This window comes from Piliocolobus tephrosceles, chromosome 12, assembly GCF_002776525.5.
Source record: "Piliocolobus tephrosceles isolate RC106 chromosome 12, ASM277652v3, whole genome shotgun sequence".
In the NCBI taxonomy this organism is placed as follows: Eukaryota; Metazoa; Chordata; class Mammalia; order Primates; family Cercopithecidae; genus Piliocolobus; species Piliocolobus tephrosceles.
The window spans coordinates 50463378-50477739 of NC_045445.1; the positions used below are offsets into that span (position 1 = coordinate 50463378).

A 14362-nucleotide genomic window follows, 5' to 3' on the forward strand; every position below is an offset into this window, starting at 1 on the left:
TTGAGAATACCTGGTGGCGCTGCCTAAACCCTCTCAGGTCTTTTTCCCCTGGTAAAAATCATTAGGACTTTACTGTTGGGCTCCAGCTTGGCTCCAGAATGAAAGGAAAGCTGGTCGAGGGTGGGAGGTGGGGGGCGGGGGGAGCAGGGCCGCTTACATGTCCTCCTGCAGCTGGGGAGTTAGAGGTTGGACAGAACACCTCCAGCCCTCCCCAAGCAGCCACGGCAGCCCAAGCTCCTCCCCAGCACACAGGCAGGCTCTGAACCCCACTCCAGCTGCTGCCGACTGTGCCTTTAAATTGCTGCTTTCGGAGGGTGCATCTAGGGGGAGGTGGGAGGCAGGAAAACATCTTCCTACCGGTCTCCCTCCTTCCTCCTCACCAAGACTCTTCAGGGTTTAGAGTGATTGCTGCCCAGAGAGAGTCTTTTCCAGCTCCCGGCTGGCAGGCTAAGGCCCTCCGGAGCCCAAGGCAAGCCCAAGCAGAAGCCAGTAGGGTTATCTGTGTCAGGATCATTTCCAGGGGAATAGTTCTGGCCCCTGGCAGGTAAAGACGGGCCAGAGGAGAAGAGGCAGAAGAGGAGACAGAGCAGGCTCTTTGCGAGCAGCCCAAGTTGGAGAAAGGCTCTGTACTTTTGGTGTTCCTGCAGGGATATCCCCTCTCACGTTGGCAGCCAGGCTGAGAAAGGGCTTCAAGATCCCGGCAGAATGACAACTCTTGTTCCTGCAACCCTCTCCTTCCTTCTGCTCTGGACCCTGCCAGGGCAGGTCCTCCTCAGGTGAGCTGAGTGGGGGTGAGAAGGAGGTGCATGCAAACACTAGCCAAGGGGAATGGGCAACCTGGGAATCTGGCACACTTTCCTCTAAGTTTGCACAAAGCCCACAGTCTGGAGGGCTTCAGGGGAGGACACGCCCTCCCCCAGTTAGGACCCCAAGAGCTTCGTATTAGAGATGTCAAGGCCCCGGTCATGCTGGGAATGTTTCTGCACAGGTGGAGGTTTCCTAGGCCTGGGTAGGGGTTAGGCAACTAAGCCCCAGAATGGAGGGTATCTGTCCAGCCACCTAACCCTGTTTCCCTATCATCTGGGCCACTACTGCTGAGATCGCTAAAAATGACAGCAACATCTGTCAACTGCCAGCCCAAGAGGCTTCAAGTAGCAGAGGTTTGGCCCAAGACCACATCAGGATGGAGCTGGGCTAGACATTCTTTGGCCCTCTGCAGTCACCCTGCTTATGCTCACTTGGTTGCTCCCTATTCCTTGAGGGGGAAAAAGTAGCAGTCACTTCCTGGGCTTGCAGGAAAGACATCCTTTGGGCTCCCTGTAAATGTTCCCCCACCAATTGCCCCTTTCTCTTTTTTTTTTTTTTTTTGAGGCGGAGTCTTGCTCTGTCACCCGGACTGGAGTGCAGTGGCCGGATCTCAGCTCACTGCAAGCTACGCCTCCCGGGTTTACGCCATTCTCCTGCCTCAGCCTCCCGAGTAGCTGGGACTACAGGCGCCCGCCACCTCGCCCAGCTAGTTTTTGTATTTTTAGTAGAGACGGGGTTTCACCGTGTTAGCCAGGATGGTCTCGATCTCCTGACCTCCTGATCCGCCCGTCTCGGCCTCCCAAAGTGCTGGGATTACAGGCTTGAGCCACCGCGCCCGGCCGCCCCTTTCTCATTAGACCAGGAGCCAGCCTAGGTTGGCAGGGTGAGTTGAACAGGAAAGATGCCTGTAGCCTAGGCTGACCTGGTCATAAGAGGAGTGCCTCCAAAGGTGGAGGGGGTCAGTGCCACTACAGCATACTCCTCCTCCTCTTAATCCAAGAAACATCTCAGGGCTGCTTGCCTCTGCGAAGCCTACTGCTCCACTGTTTGCAGGCACATTGGCTGGCAGGCAGGCAGGGATGCAGAGCAGGGCAATACACTTCTTCTTTTTTTTTTTTTTTTTTTGAGACGGAGTCTCGCTCTGTCACCCAGGCTGGAGTGCTGTGGCTGGATCTCAGCTCACTGCAAGCTCCGCCTCCCGGGTTCACGCCATTCTCCTGCCTCAGCCTCCCGGGTAGCTGGGACTACAGGCGCCGCCACGTCGCCCGGCTAGTTTTTTGTAGTTTTTGGTAGAGACGGGGTTTCACCGTGTTAGCCAGGATGGTCTCGATCTCCTGACCTCGTGATCCGCCCGTCTCGGCCTCCCAAAGTGCTGGGATTACAGGCTTGAGCCACCGCGCCTGGCAGGGCAATACACTTCTAAAGAGTGAAAAGCAGCTCAAAGTGGAATGGCAGCACAGCTGGAGTTGACAGGAGGATGCAGGCAGAAGGGGGCACCACACTGGGCCTTGCAGGCCCTCCAGGAGGGGAGGCTGCCTCAAAGCCCAAGCTCCAGCAACAGCATTCCCACTGGGACTTGGAAAGCAGAGGCAGTTAGAGCAAAACAGGCCCTTCGAGAGTCTGGAGTCCAAGTCCTTCATTGTACATACGGAAACTGAGGCCTAGAGATGGGGAGTGACCTGCCCAAGGTCGCTCAGCTACCTAGCACCAGAGTTAGGGTTCTCTCCGTGTGCTGCCCCAGAGCATGAGAAAGATTGTCAGCTCTGGATCCTCCTAGGTCCTGCAGGTGTTTAGGACTTTCCAGGAATGAAAGACAGGAGGGAGTGGCTGCACACTGTGACTGCTCTCAGGTCCTCAGACAAGTTAGCTCCAGAAGAGGGAACTGCAACAGGGGCTGGGGCCCAAGACTGCTAAGCCCACAGCCTGTCCCAGGATACTAGGTCTAGGATTAGCAGGAGAGGTGACCTGAGAGTGGGGCTGAGGACAGTGGGGAGGGTCCAGTTCCTCCATGTGCAGGACCACGTGGCCTCCCAGCAGGCAGGTGGCAGGTGGCCAGCAGCAGCAGCAGCAGCACCTGGCTAGTGTGGACATCCTGTGGTGAAGTCACAGACTTCTGCTTGCTCCAGCACCACCACCAGCCTCCTTGGATTTTCAGAGCCTGCCTCTGTCCCCAGGGTAAGGGCTTCCTCTTGCTTAGAAGATTCAAGGAGGCAGGACTCTAGAAGGTCAGGGTGGGGCTGCCACTGACCTTCCCCTACTTTGGCTCCTTGGCAGCCCACCCTGGGCTGCCTGCACCATAATAATTGTGATAGATAGAGCTAGTTTTGAAGTCAATAGCTCTGGATTTGAATCCTGGCTTTACCACTCACTAGCTGCATGATCGTGAAGAATTCACCTCACCTTGCTGATCCTCAGTCTTCTCATTTATATAATGGGGGTAATCATAATACTTAGTCGAGAGGACTAATGTGAGAACTAAACTAGATAGAGTGTGTAAAGCATTTAGCATGGTGCCTTAGCTATTTTTATTATTCTATCGGTCACTGGATGGTACATGGATCTACTGGGAAAGAGGAGCCCACTGGCTCAAAAAAGACTAGTCCCCAGCAGGACAGCAGTTACCCCGCTGCTCAGTCCCACAGTGTGGCAGCAGCAGTGACAGTGGTGGAGTCGGCTATAGAGCAATGACAGCAGGCAGGAGAGAGCAGGAGGTGCCTGGCCCAGCCCGGAGTCCAGCTGAGCTCGGCACTGAGCACTGCTCCTGTCCCCAAGGCTTTGCTGAGCTCCTAATCCCTAGTTTATCTGTTAGCTGGCAAGTTGGTAAGTAGGCATATGGAAGGGGCTTTGCTGCTGTTAGAGGGAAATCTGTTAGGGGAAAAGGGGACTGGCTTCTAAGCTATGCCAAAGCACACTGGCTCCTTCCTCAAAATCAAGCTGTTAGCAGGAAAATATGGGAGTTGACCTCAGCATGTCTACCCTACCGGGAGGCTTTTCCCCATCCCTAGAGTCCTGCTTCCCCACTATAGTTACCAGGACTAGTTCCCCTGCCTGCAGTGGCATGGCCCTTAACTAAAACGTAGCTCAAACATAGCTTCCTGCTGGAGCACGCGCCAGAAGCCAAAACTCCCTCTTCAGAAGCTGAGTCCTACTTCCTGAGCAGCCCAGCATAAAGCCCAAGCAACTCTCAAAAATAAAAGTTATCCTTGAGCCCTTCCCATCCTTGACTAGGCTAGACGGGCAAAACTTTGTAGTAGCCACATCATTTTCCGCAAGACATCTCTCACTGAGTGTTTTCCAAGTACCTTTCAGAAAGAGAACATTGGATGAGGCCTCAGCCTAGGGTATGAGTCCTGACCCTGTCACTAGCTCTGAGACTTTGAACAAGTCATTCTTCCTTTTGAAGCCTCAGTTTTCTCATCTGTAAAATGGGAATAACAGTCCTCACCCCCATCTCACTGAGAATTGGGAGGGTAAGAAGACCTACTGTTTGCGAAAACACTTTTCTAGTACTAACAGGTAGGCTGCCGTGTTGATTTATGGCTGTTTTTGTTCTCGTTTTGCAAATGGCACCCAGAGACCCATCATCTTCTGTCCTCCTGCCTGAGGGGTATGGAAACTGAGAGCCTGTGATAAATGCAGCACACAACTGGCCTCAGACGTTTTTACCTCTCCTGTCCAGGGTGGCCTTGGCAAAAGAGGAAGTCAAATCTGGAACCAAGGGATCCCAGTCCATGTCCCCCTCTGATTTCCTAGACAAGCTTATGGGGCGAACATCTGGGTATGATGCCAGGATTCGACCCAATTTTAAAGGTAAGAAATCTTCATCCTATAAAAACTCCTCCCTCCCCACCACCTTTGGCAGAACATTACCCAGCCAGCCCCTATTGCCTCCCCTAAGGAAAGGAGGCTGGAGGTCCAGGGCTAGGGCTAGTTCTAACAGCTCAGAAGGAGCCTCCCCACCCCATTGCCCATGGGCGTGTGTAGCTGGCACTGATTTCTCCCAGCAGTGCCCTGGCCTGAAGCTCAGGGAGGGAGTTCTGGAAGCTGCTCCCATTCTCCTGGAATGCCCTGCCAATGGCCTGTGCTTTGTTACCCTCAGGCCCACCCGTGAACGTGACCTGCAACATCTTCATCAACAGTTTCGGCTCCGTCACCGAGACCACCATGGTAAGGGATCTCCCCACTCCCCACTTCCAGCCTGGTGTGAGTGGGAGGAGCCCACCAGGTAGCAAGCTAGCATCTTTTGCCATATCAGCCCAAGGAAGGCTCCTTCTCCAGTGAAAAATGCCTACTGCCCGAGATGTGCTCCCAACACTCCTCCTCATGGCCTTCCTGCCCATACAGGCTTGCTGGGCCCCCGGGAATGGCAATGTTTCTGATGGGCCCATATCTGCACCCTCCCAGGACTACCGGGTAAATGTCTTCTTGAGGCAACAGTGGAATGACCCACGCCTGTCCTACCGAGAATATCCTGACGACTCTCTGGACCTCGATCCCTCCATGCTGGACTCTATCTGGAAGCCAGACCTGTTCTTTGCCAATGAGAAAGGGGCCAACTTCCATGAGGTGACCACGGACAACAAGTTACTGCGCATCTTCAAGAATGGGAATGTGCTCTACAGCATCAGGTGCACTGGGTGGATGGCCAGGAGAAGAATTTAGATGAAGACCGAGGAGTGGGAGGAGGGTTCCCTTGTGCTGTGATGGGCCCCAGTAAGCCGAGGTCATTTCTTTCCTACTGATCCCACTAGGTTGACCCTCATTTTGTCCTGCCCAATGGACCTCAAGAACTTCCCCATGGACATCCAGACCTGCACGATGCAGCTGGAGAGTTGTAAGTGTCTCTATAGAGTCACAGAGGAGCTGGAATAACAGTGAGTTAACCCGACCTCATGACATCACAGACGAAAAGGGCTACCCAGAGTTGGGAAGAACTTACTCAAGCACACCCAGCCAATTCTTGGCACAAATGAGACTAGAAACCAGGGCTCCCTAACCCCTAGAACAGTGTGTTTTTCATCCCCACGCTATTTGCTGATCTGGCTGTTCCATGGGGCTGGGGAACAGGAAGGCATCAGCCTTACGCACAAATGCTTTTGTGCTGTTTTGGGGGGCGATTTGAATGGCATCTCCTCTGCCCAAAGGTGTGTCCCCTCTCACAGTGCCTGAAGTAGTTCCACCTTTACTTCCCTTGAGTGAAGGCATTGAAGATGCCTATAAAAATGCCAGAGTGGGCAGGGTGGGGGCAATCGTGGAGCCCTGGTTCCCCACAAACACAGATACCTTTGTAGAGAGGTAGGAGATGACGGTTTTAGGCAGAAGACAGTGCCTAGAATGAAGAGGTCAGCCAAGGGCTCCTCTGTGGCAGGGGTGCCAGCCTGGAGGGGCTGCCCAAAGTGCAGAGGAACCAAGGATGACAAGGCTGGGCCATCACTTATTTCCACTCCCTCCTCATCTCCTGGGTCGGGGGAGATGTTAGATCTGGAGCCATCCACTAGATGTTCCCAGAAGAAGGCTTATAAGGCTGTTTCCAGCATAAAATATCAGTAATGAGTAGACTGTGTCTTGTGTGGTCAGCTCGTTAGAGTTCTTAAACCACTTTCACACCCGGGCTCTCAACATCCCTTCATGGCAGCTCTGAAAAGTGGGTAGAGCAGCTACTATAATTCCCATTTTACAGAAGGGGAAGTGACTTATCCAAAGTCACAGAGCTACTCTGGGTCAAGGCCCAACACTGGATGTCTGTGAGCCTTGGTGTTTCTGCTCCCATCTCTACCTGACATGTGCAAATATGGTCATATACGTGGCATGAGCCCTCATGAACTGCTATGTATGTGTGAATAACTTGGCATGTTCAGATATTACCTTTAAATTTGTCCCAACTCAAGGCCCTGGCTAGGATCTATGGTGTGCACATTGTCCCATGCATGACTGGCAGGATATAAATAGCTGTCTCCTCCCTGAGGTGATGTGGCAGAAGCTCCGGCTCTGAGGATAGCTCAGCTTAAGACGTGTGTTCGGTACACATGCTTACTCCCCTGGGCTTGAGATATGGCAGGAGGCTCCTAGCTGGGTTCCTTGACATCTTTCCAACCCTCTTGACCTGCTTTCTAGGTCTGCCAAAATGATTTCTCTTTGGGCTTTTCTCAAGCTTGAAAACAGGGTAGGAGTCTGTAGTCTTCCTGATTTACCTGCCCACTCAGGATGGGCCCGTGAGACAACTGACCAAGTGTCCTCTCCAGAAAAGTTTCCCTTTCCATGATAAGCATGAAGCTCCTAAACCCCAGACCTTACTCCTCACCTGTTCTCTCCTGCCTGTTCTGATCCTACCCCTACCCCCACCCAGCACCCACACTCTGCAGCCCTCTGCCATCTCTGTCACTTTCAGTTGGCTACACCATGAATGACCTCGTGTTTGAGTGGCTGGAAGATGCTCCTGCTGTCCAAGTGGCTGAGGGGCTGACTCTGCCCCAGTTTATCTTGCGGCATGAGAAGGATCTAGGCTATTGTACCAAGCACTACAACACAGGTAAAAACCAGGATCTTTATCGGCTGTGAGCCACAGGAGAACCTTCAGATGTGAGGCAAGGGGACAAGTCAGCTGGCCTCTATCAAAGGTTCAATTTATGTCAGATATGGGGCCAGGGGCTTCATATAACTTATCTATTTGTGATAGCAATTATAAATACCATTTTTCAGAAAGGGAAAACTGAGGTTCTAAGAAGTTAGTTAAATCAAGTGTCCAAGTCATATAGCTAGTAAATGGCAGATTTAGAATTTAAATCCAAGCCTTCTAACTCCAAAGTCCATGTTCTTGTTCCTGTCGCATGCTGCAGAGCAAACGACAGTGGGTGGAAAGTTTCCCACTTTTCCTGGGGTCAACTTTGTGTGGAAGCAGGGAATCCATATCTGGTAATAGGGAGTGACTATGCTGAACCCAGAGGGTATAGGCCTGAGGGCAGTGGCCAGCTTACAGTCCACACCTCCCACTGTGTCACCACTGCCAGCTCTCAGGAACTTCCCAGGTGTGAAATGTCAGCTAAGAAGTGGAGAAGGGCTGCTTTCCCAGCCTGAGCATCTGCCCTCCTGCAGCTTCTCTAAGAGTTGCTGGCTCCACATTTTCCCTGACAATTTGTCTGCACGGAGCTCTGACCCTGAAATAGAGGCAGCAGCCTGAAGAGGGGAGATCCCGGGTCCCTTCCATGGTGGGCTGATATGTTTTGGGTACTGCCCCATGAATATGGGTGTGCATGTATGTGGGGGTGTGGGGAGTGGGAAGAGGAAAAGGCCATTGAATTCAGAAAATACAAGGGGGAATGAAAATTGATACAAACTTTTTGGAGTAAAAAAGTTGGCAATCTGTATATAGATCAGTGGTTTTCAAACTTTGGTGTTCATTATATTCCCCTGGGGAGTCTATTAAAACGCTGGCTCCTGGGCTCTACCTCTCAGAGACTCTGATTACGGTTACCTATACTTGGAGTGATGCCCAGAAATCTGCATTTTAACAAGCATCCTGAGGATTCTGATGCAGGTGGTCCAGCGAACATGCTTTGAGAAACTTTAGAAACTAAAATTGTTTTTCTACTTATTTATCCAGGAATCCTACTCCTTGAAATGTATTATTTGGAAATATTCCAAAATACTGCATTGGCCTTTGACCCCAAGGGGGCTCCTGGGTGGCTGTTTCTATTAGCAAAAACTTGGAACTGTTTTAAATATCCACCAATAGGGCAGAGGTTAAGTAAATTACATAGTGTGTCTGCTTAGTGGATTAGTATGCAGACATTAAAAGGGATGGTTACAAGGTGTTATATTAATGTGTGAAAGTACAAGTGAAAAAAGGTAAGATTCAGAGGTATAAATACAGAATGATTATGGCCGGGCGCGGTGGCTCAAGCCTGTAACCCCAGCACTTTGGGAGGCCGAGACGGGTGGATCACGAGGTCAGGAGATCGAGACCATCCTGGCTAACACGGTGAAACCCCGTCTCTACTAAAAAAAATACAAAAAAACTAACCGGGCGAGGTGGCAGGCACCTGTAGTCCCAGCTACTCCGGAGGCTGAGGCAGGAGAATGGCGTAAACCCCGGAGGCGGAGCTTGCAGTGAGCTGAGATCCGGCCACTGCAGTCCAGCCTGGGCGACAGAGCAAGACTCCGTCTCAAAAAAAAAAAATACAGAATGATTATATTATGGTAAAAGAAATAAACCAAAAGCCTGCATTTAAAAACTTTGGGTGGAAATAGCACTAAATGTCTCTAAAGTAATGTGATACAACAGATAAAAGCAAGAAGTTTGGAGGCAGATAGAGCTGAGTTTGGATTCTGGCTCCATCATTTACTAGTTGAGTGCCTTTGAGAAACATAACTTAGTCTCTTCATGCCTCCGTATTGCTATCTGTAATATGAAAGATAATAATTTTACTTGCCGCAAAGAGTTGCTATAGGATTAAATGAGATAAAGTATATGAAATCAGGTCCCTTAGTAGGGGTTTGATAAATAATAAGCTTATGAATATTATTACCCCTTCTCTACTTCTCATTTTTTCTTTTCTTTTTTTTCTTTTTTTTTCTTTTTTTTTTTTTTGAGGCGGAGTCTCGCTCTGTCGCCCGGACTGGAGTGCAGTGGCCGGATCTCAGCTCACTGCAAGCTCCGCCTCCTGGGTTTAGGCCATTCTCCTGCCTCAGCCTCCCGAGTAGCTGGGACTACAGGCGCCCGCCACCTCACCCGGCTAGTTTTTGTATTTTTAGTAGAGACGGGGTTTCACCGTGTTAGCCAGGATGGTCTCGATCTCCTGACCTCGTGATCCGCCCGTCTCGGCCTCCCAAAGTGCTGGGATTACAGGCTTGAGCCACCGCGCCCGGCCATTACTTCTCATTTTTTCTATACTAAACAAGTTTTAATTTTGGAATTAAAAACAAAACTGCTATTGCAAAAAAAAAAAAAAAAAAGAAGAAGAAGAAGAAGAAGAAGGAAAGAAGGGAAAGAAAATATGGGTACCTAATAAAGGCATGTCATGACAAGAATCCCGGGGTGGGATGAAGTGAGGTGGATTCAGGGAACAGTAAGAGGTCACAGCATCATACAATGTGTCAAAACCATAATCAGTCATTGACGAAATCACTGGCTTTGAAGAATCAAGTAGGCCTGATAAGACTAGACCTAGGCCAGAATAAAATAACAATGTATGCATCTTCTCCTTTTTGCTTGGATTATCCTGAGCCTCTGCTTCCAAGAGAAGCTCTGAGCTAGTATTTTCTCAGCCCTAGGGCCCTGGAAAGCAGAGTAAAGTGAAGGCTGGCAAAGGAGGTGGAGCATTGGTTGGTGTGCCTGGGCCAATGCACTTTTTGCTGGTGGAATAGAATGCTGCAGCCTGATGCTCTGTGGGAACGCGCTCCCCGCAGTCTGGAGCTGGTCTCTGTTGGGCGGTTTTCAGATGTTTGCTATCCGGCTCTTCTCACTTGCTTAAGACACAAGCAGTGTTTATCCTAGTGAATTGTTGTTGCTAGAGAGCTTCTGGGGCACTAGCAAGCACAAGCATGGCTGCTGAGATCTAAGTGGAGTCTAAGCCAATTGCTTTGTTAATAATGATAATAGTAACAGCTACCTATGTGTCAAACACCTCAAATACATTATCTTGTTTAATTTTTCCAATAGCCCAGTGATGGAGTTGGTATCACTACTCTGTTTTACAGTCAAGGAAATTGAAGCTCAAAGCACAAAGTCACACAGTGGAAGGTTCAGGATTCAAACCCAGGCAGTCTGACTCTGGAGCCCTCCTGCTCCTTATCCTCTTGCCGAGCCGACATGTGAAAGGCCTTCTGCTGGAAATGAAAGTGCTGGGAGCAAAAGGCCAAGTCTTTGATGGTCCTTCTGAGAGCTTCCTTAGTATATACATCTGGCACTGCCTGGGGCCATTATGAAAGGCTCATTCATTGGCCCAGCTGAGGTGCCCAGAGGCTGGTCAGCAGAGGGCTGCCCTCCTCCTGTCCTAATCCCCTTAGGCTCAGCTACAGACTGGGGACCTGGGGCCTGACTCCTCACCTCTCTCCTTGCAGGGAAATTCACCTGCATCGAGGTAAAGTTTCACCTGGAGCGGCAGATGGGCTACTATCTGATTCAGATGTACATCCCCAGCCTACTCATCGTCATCCTGTCCTGGGTCTCCTTCTGGATCAACATGGATGCTGCCCCTGCCCGTGTGGGCCTGGGCATCACCACCGTGCTCACCATGACCACCCAGAGCTCTGGCTCCCGGGCCTCTTTGCCTAAGGTGAAGAGACATGCAAGGGAACTTGCTTGCCATAGAGCACCCTATTTCCCATTCATCCCAATGTGCCCTCCTGCTCACCATTTACCTTGGATTTAAGGTTGAGAAGAGCCACCGGGCAAGAGCTGGTGTCCTGCATTCTCTCTCTCCCTGTAATATACTGCTAATAACATTGTTGACAATGTGGAGGCTGGGGTTGGGGATGCTATCTGGCTAGGGAATGAGGAGAGACAGTGCCTTACTTTGACTCTCTTCAGGAAATATTAGCGTGTCCAAGGTCAAAAGATCCTCAGCAAGTAGGAAGTCCTACTCCCTCATGATACAGATGAGGAGAATACAGCCCAGAGTGGTAAAATAATCTTCTTAAGATCATGCCTTGTAAGAAATAACCAAAAGAATATCAGAGTTTTGAACCAATTTCTGTCGTCTTACTGTATCAGAAATTAGAAACTATCACAAAGCACTCTAGAGACAGTATCCATTCTTTTGGGATGAGAAAATTGAGGTAGAAAATAGCAATTAAAGTCAGTGGACTCCAGTTGTCTGCGCCCGGTGATGTTTTGATTACGCAGGAAGATTTGTGCTGATGGGACTGGGCACAGATTCTCCCTGTCTCATGTCTTCATGTAGGGAATTTAGAGGTCACCTCAAAGTCCTTACAGTCAGCAAAGCTCTGAACAAATCAGGGAGCAACGCCATTTATTCATTCAATAAATATTTATTGAGCATGTACTATGTACCAGCCACTGAACTTTGTCATGTAGAAATAACAGGAAGCAAAAGCAACACAGTTCCTTGTGGATCTTACAATGAATATATTCCCTCTTGCACTGATTTGTTGGGAACCAGGCCCTATGATCTCCCATCTCTCAGTGCTTGTTCCTAAGAAGACTTTTTACTGGGGGCTTACACAGCAGGTAATTTCACACATCCATGGTGAATTTATGAATGTGTTACATGGCTGGGAGTAGGGTAGTGATTAGGAGTAGGAGATTGGGGTCAGCAGATTTAGGTTTGTCTCCCAAGCTCATCATCTACTAATAATTTACCTTAGGTAAATTCCTTAACCTCTCAATCATCTTGCCTGTAACATGGGAATAAGAATATTACCAGTTCTGCCTGGGCACAGTGGCTCACGCCTGTGATCCCAGCACTTTGGGAGGCCGAGGCAGGCGGATCACGTGGACAAGAGTGCGAGACCAGCCTGGCCAACATGGTGAAACCCCATCTCTACTAAGAATACAAAAAAAATTTAGCTGGGTGTGGTGGCGTGTGCTTCTAATCCCAGCTACTTGTGAGGCTGAGGCAGAAAAATCGCTTGAACCTGGGAGGTGGAGGTTGCACTGAGCCGATGCACCCCTACACTCCAGCCTGGGCAACAGAGCAAGACTCTGTCTCGAGAGAGAGAGAGAGAGAGAAAAAAAAGAATATTACCAGTTCCATAGGGTTATTGCAAAATATAATATATTAACACAGAGGACAGTGTTTGGCACATAATAACCGCTCAATAAATGTTAACTATTGTTATAATTATCAGGTGTCAGGGTTGAAAAAACTGAGTGATGAATCTGGGGCTAAAGCAGCTGGTGTCGTCCCTAATTATTTTTGAGTTGTCAGAAACCTTTGAGGTGGTCCAAAGCCCTATAGGGATAAGTGGTGACAAAACTCAGATCAGAATCACATGTCCCAGGAAACGTTGTTAGAGATCATTTTCTGTAAATGTGTTTCCTAGATGGACAGGGATATTGACAAGGCTCTGACAGGCAGGCTGGAGTTAGGCAAGGGCTACACGGCCAGACCAGGCTGTGATGGTCGTGTTTTGATAGTGGTCTTGTAAGGAGACCAGAAGCAGAAAAGTAGTTCAGACCTAAGAACTCTGCCCTAGTTTGTTACCTCTGCCACACAAGGTGATTCATCTCTAAAGCAGAGAGGTACTGAAATTTATGCCTTATTCTTGCCAAGAGAACTTCCTTTTCTGGTTCCCTCCTGTGAGTGAACATAATCCATCTGCTCCCAGGAATCACTTAGTTTCCTTATTTGGAAAAAACAGTCTTTGTTGGAGGGTTGTTTGCAGCATTTGGTACCTTCTTGTCAAATTTTAATGACTTCTTCATGGCCTCATTGGCCAGTAAGCAAACTATCCAAGCCTGCACCCTGAACTAAATAGCCTCATTAGCCAGCCCCTCAGAGCAAGGGACTCAGTAAGCCAGGGACTGTTTGCTCACTCTTGAGTTTGTGTAACATTAAGTTTGGTGGGGGCCGCATGAGGTCACGCTAGGGGCTTCCAAAAACCACACCAATCTCACACCCCTAATACAACTCCAGTGTCCAGAATGAGAGTGGCAGAGGCTTACTTTGTAAGGCTCAGTTGGAGTGACCATTCCTCATGTTCCCAGGAAACAACTGTTACTTTGCCTTTATGGTGCCACCAAAGGCACTGATTACCATCTCTTTGCTGGGCCTTTGATCCCCTCAACTGCAGGGAGCTCAAAGCAGGATGGAAGGACTAAATGGAAGTTTCTTCCAGAGGCTAGGAGATTAGACCTAAAGTTGCAGCAGGGAAGGAGCCACTTCTGTCTAGATCCTATCATCTAAATGGCCTACAGCTATTGGGGCAGGTAGTGGTAAAGAGGGTAGACAGCAAGCAGAAACCAGCAGATATGCACATCACATGTTGCTAAACCGTCTATCTGTTCATTCATTCAAAAAAATATTTACTATAGGCCAGAAACTCAGCTAGGCATTGGAAGCAGAACAGTGATTGAGATAGAAACAGTCCGTGCCATCGAAGAGCTCACAGTCTAGTTGAGGGAATAGCCAGGTATGTGATGGATGCTAAGAAGTTGTAGGTAACCTGAGCACATATAACAGGACAACCAACACAGACTGGGATGATTAGGGAAGGCTTCCCAGGGGATGTGGTATCTAAAGTGAAAGCTGAAGGATAAGTAAAAGTTATCCAGGTAAATGAGAGAAAGGATAGAGGAGATTGGCTCTTTGGGAAACTACAGAAATTGTTTACCACAGCAGATTACAAGGGGTGTGATGAAATGAACAGGTAGGCAAAGGCTAGATATCATGATAAGGGGAGCATAGACTGTATTATAAGGGTAATGGAGAACCACTGAAGGATCGTGAAGGGGAGTGATATAATCAGATTTATATTTTGAAAACAACTCTGGCTGCTGTTTGGAGAACAGATTGGAGGTGGCAAGAGTAGATGCAAGGAGACCATTCAGAAAACTTGCAGCCCTTCAGATGTGCCAGGATAGTGAGTGGACAGA

General features: G+C 49.3%; 1 protein-coding gene across 1 annotated transcript in view; it reads left to right on the forward strand.

The window, feature by feature from the left end:
- Positions 1-414: 414 nt before the first annotated feature.
- The window catches only part of LOC111532889, a 24793-nt gene continuing 10845 nt past the window's right edge, over positions 415-14362 (forward strand). The window contains exons 1-7 of the mRNA XM_026451667.2: positions 415-776; positions 4487-4617; positions 4907-4974; positions 5212-5435; positions 5559-5641; positions 7196-7336; positions 10867-11081. Coding sequence (XP_026307452.1) covers positions 706-776; positions 4487-4617; positions 4907-4974; positions 5212-5435; positions 5559-5641; positions 7196-7336; positions 10867-11081 — 933 coding nt within the window. The 5' untranslated portion in view covers positions 415-705. The remainder of the gene's footprint in view (positions 777-4486; positions 4618-4906; positions 4975-5211; positions 5436-5558; positions 5642-7195; positions 7337-10866; positions 11082-14362) is intronic.